This window comes from Dermacentor variabilis, chromosome 4 (genome assembly GCF_050947875.1).
Source record: "Dermacentor variabilis isolate Ectoservices chromosome 4, ASM5094787v1, whole genome shotgun sequence".
In the NCBI taxonomy this organism is placed as follows: Eukaryota; Metazoa; Arthropoda; class Arachnida; order Ixodida; family Ixodidae; genus Dermacentor; species Dermacentor variabilis.
Window position 1 is genome coordinate 31,479,817 of NC_134571.1, and position 12,850 is coordinate 31,492,666.

At 41.9% G+C, this 12,850-nt stretch overlaps 1 protein-coding gene across 1 annotated transcript in view; it reads right to left on the reverse strand.

Moving 5' to 3' along the window:
- The window catches only part of LOC142578877 (uncharacterized), a 31,790-nt gene that overhangs the window by 13,936 nt on the left and 5,004 nt on the right, over positions 1–12,850 (reverse strand). The window contains exons 3-5 of the mRNA XM_075688543.1: positions 9,207–9,301; positions 6,087–6,179; positions 1,908–1,970 (exon numbers count right to left, since the gene is read on the reverse strand). Coding sequence (XP_075544658.1) covers positions 1,908–1,970; positions 6,087–6,179; positions 9,207–9,301 — 251 coding nt within the window. The remainder of the gene's footprint in view (positions 1–1,907; positions 1,971–6,086; positions 6,180–9,206; positions 9,302–12,850) is intronic.

Consider the following 12,850-nt stretch of genomic DNA (forward strand, 5'->3'; position numbering starts at 1 on the left):
GCGTCACCAATAATCTTTCCAACTTTATGGTGAACAAATGTTGTTCGTAATAGTTGGAATGTTAGTTAATTTGTTTCTATAAAAAGAAGGTAACAGAAAGAGAATGCACAAGAACAATTTCTCACTACACTTAAGCATTTCCGGCACACAGCAAGCGTCGTCTGCTTGTGTTACAATGTGCTCCATTTTGATGAGAGCTCCACGGCCAGAGTCAGTCTCATGTTGAATTCCAATGGCGGAGTCGGAGCAGCCGACGGACTCCGCAAGCGAGTGCTAGACTCTGGCGTAGAGCAACGCCTCCAAATCCGCAAGTGGAACACAACCTGCGCCGCCGGAGCAAGGCGGAAGCGGAACTTCTATCGCAGAGTTACCCAGGATGCCTTGCGTGTTGTCATTTCCTTCCGCTGTTTGCTCGCAGAACCGCCGCACCGGTCGCTTGTCTCTTCAGCGCCGTTCACCCGTTTTTCTTCCTTTTTTTTTTAAGTGCGGAATGGGATATCTCACCAAGCGTGCAGCAGCTTTCGCTTCCTCGCGAGTCGTGACCGGTGGCGCCTCCCAGCAGACAAACGTGGCAAAGGAAATACATCACGCAGAGTTCCGGTCCACTCCGCCGATTTTGGCGGAGCATCTTTTTCTGCTCCACATAGTGACTCCCGCTCTGAATCCCCTCCAACTCTCTCATTGGAACACCTTACTCCCGCCCTCACTCTGTCATTGGAACAAACTTGCTCCGAAACGAGCAGAAAAACTTGCTCCGACTCCGCCATTGGAATTCAACATCAGTCTTTTCACGAGCACCATGATTAGACTTTGTTGCATTGTGGGCTGCAAACATAGCGACTGGCAATATGTCTAGCTGCGACTTTGTGTCCCTCTGCGAGCGGAGTGGCTGCAGCACATCGTACTGTCACGATCCAACCTGCGCCAGGATTTGTGCATTTGCGGCCATCACTTTACACCGCAAGATTACTACTACCACAACACTATTTTGCGAGTCCGGTATTAAGGTAAACACAAGAGCAAGGGGACAGGGCCTGGCCGTTTGACCGTGCCGTTTCACGGGATGAGCAGAAGTGCAAACATGAATGGTCTGCATGGTGCAGCCACCTGGTGGCACAGAGCTCAAGAAAACACAGTAGCAGTAATGAAGCGTATTCTTCTTTGCCACTGGTGTAAATTTTTCGCAGGACGTAATCATCAATACATTGTTTTTGTAAATGTTTAAAATGTTTGGCACTTGGTTAGAGCAATATTAGCTCTTTGTTTGGCTAGTTAGGCTCTGCACCAACATGTGGTTGGACCGTGGATACCGATCAGGCAGCTCACGTATGTCTACACTACAGCTCCTTCATCTGCTTGACTTTATGCCTCCACCGTTCCGTCGAAACGCCCAGCTCGCATGTGGTTACCAGAATACCAGACACGTTCGGCACTGCGACAGAATGCTTGTGACGCATGCTGCGTCGATAGCTGTTGCTTGGGGTCGACTGCCAAGCAGCTGGCGGAGAGGTTGGAGAGGCTTCGCATGCTCACTCCTAGAGAACCGGAAGTAGACAACACAAGATGCGATCATGACGCAGAGCTAGTGAAGGCGAAGCTTAGCCCCGATCACTCGCCGAACGAGTTGAGGAGAATTGCATGGCTATAGAGGAGGGTAACTTGTAATCGTTCGTAACTCTCTGATTATGAGACGCTTCACAGAAATTATGGTGTGAATTATTAAGTTTAGCTGTATCCTACGCGTCTACAAAAAAGTTTTCTAACCGTTTCAAGGGCCCTTTAAAGGGTCCCTGAAACGGTTCGGATAAATATCAGAAAAATTGCAGTAATCATTCATTGAGTTATTTACAAAGCTAAGAACAAACTTTGTTTCAAGATTATTGCTGCTGTGGTGACAAAGGACTTACATTTGCTGCAATCAGAAGAATCCAGATGATAAGGACAGCCTGATGGTACGAGTAGTACAAGTCCTAAAACATAAAGATAAATATAACAAACACCATTTAACTAATTTTATTCACGTAATTATTACACTGTGTCAAGTTCAATAGAAATAAGAGTATACACTAACACACAAGAAAGTGCTAAGCTATGGACGCATGCTTGTGGAGTATGCTGCGAGTGCAGTACAGGAAATTGTCACTGGTTGCTGTACTACTGCACATTATCATTACCTGCAAATGACTGTCATTTATTACAGTTATGGCCATGAGCTTGCAGCTAGTCACACTTATCAAGGAATAGGTGATGTGAAAAATAGGCTCAAGTAGAAAGAGAGAGAGAGAGAAAGCAAGGAGGGTAAAGGCAGGGAGGTCCACCAGATGAAGGTTTGTTTTGCTACCTTGTACTGGGGGTAAGGGAAAGGAAGAATGGAAAGAGAAAAAGAGGGAAAGAGCAAACACTGCGTGTACACAATAGGACGACCATAATTGGTCAGTGAGGCTGGATCTCTTTGAAAAATGCAGTAGTGCACATGTATAGCTTTCTGTGCCAGCGACAGATGTGGCCAGGGTCCAATAATCCAGTAGGCTTGGCGCAGTCTATAGAGACAACGTATTGAGGGCATGTGCACGACAGGTGTTCAACAATTTTTTCAGCTCCACAAGTACCGCATGTTGGTGAATCAGCCATTCCAGTACACTAAGAATGAGCGTTTCTAAATGGCACATTCAGCCATAGGTAATAGAGCAAGGTTGTATCACTGTAGGAGAGGCTATTTGCCACTTGTAGCCATAACAAAAGGTCCAGAGTATGTGGTCTTCATGCAACTATATCATCTACCAGTATGACCACAAAGATATGCAAGCTTGAAGGGCAAGCTTGCATATCATCCTGCAGGTTTGCCAAAGTACACAGATAACACTAGCAGATCATTTGGTATACATGTATTACAATACAATCCCTCCATTTTCGTCCCTCGTGATTGCTCACCAACTTTCTCACTAACTTCTATCTAGAAGTTAGCTGGTGTAACCTTCATTTCCTCATCCTCACCAGCTTTGAAGAATCTATTTACATGAAACCAGAATATGGTATCAACAATCTATAATACTAATAAACACTGAGTTCCCTTGATGCTACAGTAAAACCTCGTTAAACCGTACCCGCTTAAACAGTAGTTTCATTTTAAAAGTAGTAAAGTCAAATCCCCGACCCAACGGCCATTGAACATAATGTGTTTTGTATTCGCATAAACTGCACCAGCTTAATGCGTACGTAACAGTTAACATGTAGTGTTTACACTTTTCGGCGCGCAAACATGGCGGTGCGTCGTCTCTATCAGGCGGTACGGCAGCACAAGCCACAGAGATCATAACAACGGCCTCCAAGCGCCCTGTGTGTTTGCGTGTGAAGCCACATCAACATCAACATCATTTCGGTGCCGTGCCAGATAGTGTTGTGGTGTCGTGGAAGCAAGGACTTGCGTCATGCCGAAGCTTGGGTAAAAAAGATGCCGGGTGCTCAGCATAGAAGAAAAACTAGACATAGTTCGTACTATCGAACGTGACACGAAGTCGGCGCTGGCACGCGACAGGAGTCTAGTGTTGACTACGGTGTGTGACATTTGGAGTGCGAAGAACTTGCTCGGCAGCTCTGCTGCGACCGCGAAGAGATGCCATGTTGACCACGAGGTTCGACTTTTCGCCATCGTTGCCTCTATTGTTGCCGAAGTGTCGACTAGCGACAGTGATAAGGACAACACAGAAAGTGACAGCACGAGCGATTCAGGCCAAACAGTGGCACAAGCTGCGCATTACATCAGCCTCATGAATGCGATCGTCGCAACGAGAACAGCACCCCACAATGAAAAAGGTGCCCCGCGACTTCTGCAATGTTACCCCACCCATGCACAGAGAATATGCAAAGCCAACAAGGAATCTGCCATGCGAGTGTTTGCTGAGAAGAGGGAGCAGGCTGAAAAGCTGCCTCACAGCTTCAGTAAGTTGGAGGCCACTGTCATCGCTGCTAGGCTGCCGTGGCATCAAACGAAAATAACACTTTTGTCGTGTGAAGCGAATAAATAATGCATGTTTTTTTCCCCTTTCATCGCACTTTCTTCGAGTTCCGTTTTTGACAGGTAAGTGGGCGATCCCATGCTATTTCGGTTAAACAGTACTGCCGTTTAGTACGTACTTTTTTGAGCTCCAGCCAACTATGGTTTAACTAGGTTTCACTGTATTAAAAATCGAGCAGCAAATACAGGGTGTTTCATTTAACTTGAGCCAAACCTTAAAAACATGCAAATGCTACGTAACTGGACAGAATTAAGGTGATGTTTTTTGCCATCACTTGGAGATGCTCAGATTATTTATTGCATTCCACTTAATTAGAAAATTAGTCTTAGTTAACCCTTTCAGGGTCAATGACATAAATATACGGCGCCGTGAACAAGTCCAACATGGTTGATTCCGTATATTTATGGTGCCGTCTGTACAGTTAAAAAGCATGCCAATTTCCTAATTTTTTTCTTTCCTGGCATGTGCTGCCACTATGTGGGAATACAGGGAATTTTTTTCTCGCACCTCCCTCTCTCGGTTTTCGTTGCATGGTTTGTTTTAGAGCTAGTTTGCTCCGGTGCGTCCATATACTGCCACTCGTGCATTGGCGCGCGCAGGCGGTTTCGGCTTCTTGCACTCGCAATACTGATGACTATCGTTACTAATCACTCAAAGGGCGGCCGCCTGTTTCTCGCTTCTTTAGTGCTCACAGGGGTGATCATAGGAAGGATGCCGCCGTGCATGTGTTTCCTTTTCTTTTCTTTCTTTTTGAAAGACTCGCGATATCTAATTGCCTCTTGTTGGCGATAATATGAAGATTAGCAGAAGTTTGTCACACGTTATGTTTTTTTTTTTTTTTTTTTTGTGCCGTTGTCCTCAGTGAGCCGCAGTGCGCTCACCGAGCAATCTCGTCGCTGAACTCCACAGTGGCCGCAGTATCTACACAACATAGCAGACTGCAGCTACATGCAACTGTAGTGCATATGCGCAGCGTTTGCTTTGTGGTCGACAAGGCTGGAGTGCACACTCACACTCATGCGCTCCAGACTGGCCGTGCTACATGTGGTGTGGACCAGCTTTGTCCTGCACAAGCTTGACTGATGGATAGTAGCCACATCCAATTTGCGCATTTTGAAGTGCTGTCAATTGCTCACTACGAAACGATGTCTGCCAAGGCATTAAGCCAGGAGCGTCCAGGTGTGAGTGCATGCTGGCAAGCATACGTTTGGTCTGACTTTAGGTTTCGCGTTGTTTGAGGCTAGTCGAGTGTTCAAAACTAATACAATTAGGAAGACCCAACGGCTACGACACTGATAAGCAGTGTGGCCAAAGTTTAATTCCTACATGGGTGGCCACAACCAAGTTTCAGCAGATGACAGTTGGCTTCTTCAGGAAGTTCGTAATTGTTATCGAAATTCAAAAGCAGATTCTTGCTTACTTCAGCCTGTATAACTGCATCAATATATAACATAGAGACAGAAGGAAGAAGCACACTGATAAAAACACCTTTCTTGATTGATGTTAGCCATTAGCCAACAGCAGCTGCGTATGGGAATCTGCTACATGATAAAATATAGCAGGCGGAAAAGAGTGAGGAGAAGGCTTCTGTTGAAAAGAGAGTGTTTGAGAAAAAAGTGACTTCATGCTCTGCTTGCGAGCTCCATGCACCATGCATGACTGCAAAATTTGACTGAGATATTCACAGGAGCGTATGCTATCCACAGACTGCATTTTTTCACCAATCCCGAGGGGTGTTTCAGGACTTCTTTAAGGCTCAATTCCATATGCTATTGTTTTCTGCTCCTTATAGATTCCAACATGATAGTTTACACAATGACTTCAGGTTTTATGAAATTTTGGCATGAGGTATAAGCAGGCTGAGAATACAAGCACTGTACAGGAACTATAAACAGCTATGAAAACACGGGCATACAAAACTCAGACAGAACAGCAACGAAAAGGACAACACAAACGCCTATTCTTTACATTCTTCTTGTGTCCTAGATACAATGTACCACTAGGTTATTCTGATGAGTAAAAGTAAAGTTGTAAATTGACATTATGCAGGAAAATGCAAAAGCCACTTACATTGCAAATAGAACGGAAGATAATAGCAAAGAATCTCCACGCAGTGAATGCGAACATAATGAACAACCAGGGACGAAACTTTGCCTCTTTCTCCTGGAAAACAAGCAATTCAATTTACATAAAGTCCTCTGTACAACATTTGAAATGTTAAAGCCACAATGAACATATTATTCAGCCTTTAATAGTGATATTAGGTGCTCAGAACATATAGCACTTATAAAAACACACGATAAAGCTAGTGCTAGGACAGGCATGCACCATAAATACTATACTCTTAGGTAAAGACCAGGTTATAACTGAAGTCGTCCTGACTGATATGAGTGAAACAACAGAAAAAACAAAAATGTGGCAGCAACAGACGATAAGATATGAAAAGAATTGGAATCACTACTTCTGCTTCATGTGGTCACTGTTAGTGTATCCACATTTTTGGCACTAACATGCACTTCATTTTCTCAGTATGTTGTGTGAGGTGACATTAAAACTGAGAGAATACAATAACCTCTGAAGTTTTCACAAGTTGTGCTGTTGCAAACATCTAACACAAAGTGAAAAGAAGATCTAGATAAACTTTTACTTTTGCTAGCACTACAAAATGGCACTGAACGTTGCAAACATGTGATTCAAGCTAATGCAGGTTGCCGATAATGTCCTTATAAAATTAACATTTGTTCAAATTTCCTGACCATTTGGCCAGAAAGTTGTGGTCATAAGTTGCAGTTGCAGACAAGTGTTCTCCGACACCAGTATTTTACCAAGTTACAGACACCAAATTAGCAAAGAAATCTTAGAATGTCCCCCATTAAAAACATGGGGGACGACTGTGTCAGTCAGCCATCTAGTATTTTGCTGATGGAAAAAGAACATGCACATCTGTGTAGTACATGTTGTGGGATTGACTGATAGGGAAGGCCAGTGCAGTGCACGTTATTTGTTTGTCGTGGCATTCCGTTCACTACCAGGTGGCACTTGTAAATGTCGTTTTTTTTGCATAAATTGTCATTCCTTCAATAAAAACAACACTTGAGTTTGCACTCAGGTCGCTCGTACCTTCTCTTCTCGTCCATGAGTCTATTACGCAACCCACAATATGTTTTGCAGAATGTTATAGCTTTGTTCATTCTCAAAGTGGATCTATCAGCTAGTATACACACCTGGAAGGGCCACAATGTGACATTATTTCTTATAAAACAATCACATTTTTCTTCTATATATGTTATGATTTGCTGCATTTTGCATGTTTTTCTCGTGGCTGAAAACAACGAAAACTGCAATAAATCTGGCTATTTGTAATGACTACTAAAGATTAACATTCTTACAAAGAGAGAATGAGTTTTGCAGTAGTGGAGAAAAGCAATAAAATAATTTTGTAGTTTCACAATCTATTTTCACTTCCTTATGCAATGTTCAAGGTGTCCTCTTCACTCCAAAAGATCTCTCTTCACACAGTGAGGTGACATACCATGATTTTTTTCAACGAAATCAGAGATGTTCAACAAGACACGTTAACTTGAGATGGAATGACCCTGATAAATGCCCTCAGTACTGTTTCTGACTATTAGGTATTCCACATCATTGAAAATGAAGTTTCGAGCACTTCTTTTTTCTGAATGGGATTTAATTGAACTTAAAGTACATAAAATGTGGTGCAGAGACCGTGTGCTAAAATTTAAAAAGCATTTACCACTAGCACAGAGTATTTGAGGACTTTACTTTGAATCGCAACAGACAATAGCATTGTTCTATCTGTTTAGACGAGTAACTTCATTCATACCAACTCCTCTTCTACCCATCTAGCACATTTTCTCCAGTACTCCGGCATATCAGCTTTTAGTCCGACGCTAGAGATGAAGCCGTATGTTCTAGTTGCCTTACATGCTAATCACAGTGACTTGGAAATTGTCATGTTATTGAATGTGGTGAAATCCTTTCTTTTGTGGGTGAGACAAGGGTTTGTGACCAATTATCATCTGTGATAAAAAAAAATTGTTTAAAAAAATAAGCACTTCCAGTGACCAGATGCTACACAGGTGATTGAGACCATGGTAAGTAAGAGCACTGAAAAGCCTATTATGGCTTTTGCCGAGCACCTTCAGGTGGCAGAGTCGGCAGGCAAGGTTCCTGTGCAGGATTTCATTATGTGCAACACATAAGTAACACATTTTTGCTTGCTCCCACAGCTCCTGCAGCACGCAAGAGTTCTTGTTCTTATCATTCTTATGAATGTAACAAAATCCATCAAACTACTACTCACCGGATCAACTCACAGAGCTTGCACAGAACCTAAATTTTAATACAATTCCTACTATTAACCGAAACTATGCCTTTCAATGAATGCTAATGAATGACAAGTAACTGCTAACATTTCATAGCATCTAAAGAAATATGTTCGCTCAAGCTAACATATCTTTTTATTACTAACCTGGAAGTACAGGAGCAACAAGATGAAATTCTAACAAATTTACATGGTGCTTATAGGTCAAATTAAGAAAATAAACACTTCATTTATTGTCAATTATTTCAGTGGCAGACAAATTATCGTCTAGGACATACTGTGATATATGAATACACGCACAAGCTTTGCAAATGACTGCCAGACTTGATGATGAACGTGAAGAAGCTGCTCTAATGGTTGCTTTTCTTTTTCTTAAACATATAGACACCTAGTCCTAGAACAGATTGACTGAAGCAAACATGGTACAAAACAGTCCTATTATATGCAATAATAATTGCACAATGCCAAATAAGTCTCTTGTGCACGAAATTACACTTGATGTATTATTTTATTCTCAGAAAGCATTAAGTATGCCATGAAATATACCATAGGGCAGGGCTCCAGACTAATTTTGCCAACCTCAGTTCTTTAACATCCACCAAACATTCAGAGTGAGCGCTTTTGCATTTTTCACTTTTTCCCAATATGCAACCATATGGCTGGGTATAGAATTTACAATCTTGTGCTCAGTAGCACAAAGACACAAGCACTGAACCACCACAACATGTTTAATTAAAAATTGGCATGTATGCAACTCAGGAGCTTAAGCTACCTAGCTTCAGTCTCAAACATTCAAAAGCAAGTCTGCAGAAATCACTGCCTCTATAGTAGACAGAAAGCCTTACCTTTCTTAAAGCCATCACCATCATGACAGAAGTGATCAAGAGTGCAACGCTCATCACGAATGAGATCACAGAGACAGTGATTAGCAGGTTTCGAACTGAAAACGAGAAATATATTGTAAAACATGTGAGGATTAGAGTAAAGAAGTGGTGCTCACATAATTGCCCAAAAGAAAATAACTTGTTTGTGTTGCTACTGAACATGTTCTTGTAGGAAGAGGCCATGCTTAGATGCTGAGAATCATAAACATCTGTTATAAACATTCTGTGGTTTCAGGTATAGTCTGTTCTCCAAACTAAAAAAACATGGCCTTATTAAACATCAATGAACACTGAGCAAGGTATCTGTAGTGTGCTGCAGTATACCCTCACTTAGTCAGCAAAGGTGAAAGAGCTTTCATAACAATGCAGTCACTAAAACAATACCAAAGAATCAGAAATTGACAATGGCTTTACTGAGCCCACACAATATGTTCACAATACTACTGTAAAATCACCAGTGTTAACTGAGCTTTGTTAACTGAGGCCATATTCTCTACCAACCACATTTGGAGATGCCTTAACCTTTACATGATGCGACATCTGGTACAGCACCACACATGGGTTGTATTATTGAGCGATCATTGTTGAGGACACTTTTACTTTTACGAGAATTCGTGTGACTAGTTATGGGCACATTAGCATTTAAACGCAACAGCGTTCCTGACACAGTGGCAAGCACAATGTCTTGGCCCAGCGCCACAAATTCTGTCGCCCGTAGATTCGAACGCACCTGGCATTAGTCACGAGTCAAGAATGCGAAAGTATGTCAGAAAGCAATCACCCGAGAATGCTATCCCTGGAGTGACAGACATCCAGTCTTCTGGCTCAGTGAACTTCAATGCACCCTGACAGTGATATATCCAAAAGTGATCCATCAGGAATGTGTCCCCAGTATTTATTGAAGCGATAGCTGCGTCCACTTCCGCAGGGCTTATGGAAATTTGATATTATTCATGCAAAGTGCAGCATACATGGCCTGCTTTAAATGTAAAAAAAAAGCACAGACAAATTAAATAATCTAGTGACTACAGAATTCGAATTCAAGTTCCCTTAGTTGTGGAAGTGCACTGTCTTAAGCTAGACCACGGCAGTGACAGTAACTCTTAGAACAAATGCAAGGCCTTTATAAGCTATATAACAAAATTGGCAATAATGCTTCTTTAAGTTTGGTAATTGCTGCAACTAAGCAACTGTTTGCATAATAATAAACAATCATATCTTTATGGAGCCATTTGGAAATAATACTTCTGAGCAAAGATGACTGCAGCAGTGAAAAAACTAAAGAGGAGAGAGAGGGTGAAATTAAATGGTGCAATGTTTTAACAGCACCTCTCAAGACATGATACAAGAAAAGAAAGAGGTAGAATCACACCACAAATTCTCCAATATAGTGCTAGCTGTTGCTGCCATACCTACACACTTCTGGCAAAACTACTCATACAACTACTTATACAGTTACACCTCGATATAACAAATTTCAATATAACGAAATTCTTAATATTAAGAAAGTATTTAGTTATTCATAACTTGTGTGCATGGCTGTCAGCGTGGCTGAGTGCATATGCAGCTCGGGCACCCTGTTTTAGAGGGAATCTGATATTGTCGTCCCACTGTGTCATGACCAATGTCACCCCACTATGGGCGACACAATCAGCCGCCAGAGCGGAGCGGACGCAAAAGCATGGCTAGCTTTGCTTCATACTGCCAATTTTAAGATATCATCAACATAGCATGAAACCGTATCTCTTGTTGCTGACTTTCAAGTTAAACAAAACGAATTTCTTTCTCACTCAAATTCGCTTTTTCTGATTGCCCAATAAGTCGGAAAATTTTGCAAGATTTTACATGTAAGAAAAATTCGTTGGCAATTGTACTTATGTTGAATAACAGGTTGAATTTCAATATAATGAAGCACATTTCCGATTTTTCCAACTTAGTTACATTGAGGTTTAAATGTATATATAAACGATGGTGGCACAGTGAAGCATTGCAGTCAAGTAAAATATAAAACTTATTTTGTAAACTGTTATAAGAGTGGAACTCTCTGTAGGGCAGGACAGAAGCCATGGCATCTTCACACAATCCCTTGACTGGCATGGTGGCTCCCCACTGACTATGCTCCCCCACCGCGCACAATAATGCAAGCACACATGTTGCGCCAAAATGCTTATGCCATACCTTTAAGATTCTGTAAGAGACTCCAGCTTAGAAGCATGATGAGAGCAACAAAGCAAACCAACCACCCTCTCCTGCAAATGCCTTCAAAGGCAACGGAAGTCATTGCCGTTGGAGCATTGCGCAACCGTGGCGAAACACCACATAAACTTGGAAACTTTCAACCTGCCCTGACAAAGACAGTTCCATTGGTAACTGTTCAAATAACAAATTATAGGTTTTACTTTATGATAACACTTCATTATGCCATCATAATTTTCAAATAACACCTTCTACTTTCTCCTATACACTATACATCATATTTCTATAAAGACATTAAGCAACCTTTAAAAATGTGGCAGATAGCACAGTTATAATTCTTGAGCTGGATTACAAAAGCGGACGGACATTACTTGGACAAGAAATCAAAATGCATAATTGACTAATTAACCAAAATAAATCAATTAAGAACTTAACTAATTGCCTTACAGCACATACTGCAAATTACAAATTGTAGCCAGGGAGTTCACAAGGCCGATCCAATTGGAACAAATTCTCGGGATGACCCCAGTTCCAAGATATTAATTCCTGAACTCTGTGAAGAAATACACTGGCGGTCCTGTTACTTTTGTGCTTGAATGCATAAAACAGCCTTTTATTAAAAAAGTAAGTGGAACAACAGTGCACATCTACAGCAAGTTTTATGGCGCATAACTCAAAAATGATGTCATCTACAGAATTCTTTTCAAGTGGATATGCCTTGCAGTCTAATGAGCTACAATTTGTAAATTGCAATATGAGCTAAGGTAATTGTTTATTAACTTAATTAGTTCATTATTGTTAACTGGCCCCCAGATTATGCTTTTCAATTTCTCATGCAAGTAATGTCCATCTCTTCGAGTAGATCAGCTCTAGGACTATAATTGTGATATCAACCAAAGCCGATTCTTTAGAAATTACTTAAAGGGCCCCTGAAACGGTTCGGACAAATTTTGTAGACGCGTAGGGTACAGCTTAAGTAGAACATTCGCACCACAATTTAAGAGAAGCGTTACGTATTAATGGAGCTACAAGTGATTAGAAGTTACCCTCCTCCCTAGCCATGCTTTTCCTCCTCAACTTGTTCGCCGAGCGGGCGGGGCTAAGCTCCGCCTTCACTGGTTCTGCGTCACGATGCGACGTCACATTGTCCAATTCCGGTGGTTTTGGAGCCCGCCCGCGCGAGAGAGAGAGTAAAACATCTTTATTAATAATATTTGAATGGCGAGAGCAGTGTGGGAGGAACCCTCAGTCCAGGGTCCCTAAGATGATTCCGGCGATGTTTCGAGCCCGTTGTATCACAGCTCGGAGGACCTCGGGAGGTCTGTCATGGAGGGCATCGTCCCACAGCTCTTTGTTGCGTAGGGGGTAAAGGAGAGTTGGCAAGGGAGGAAAGAGGTTTGTAGTGCACT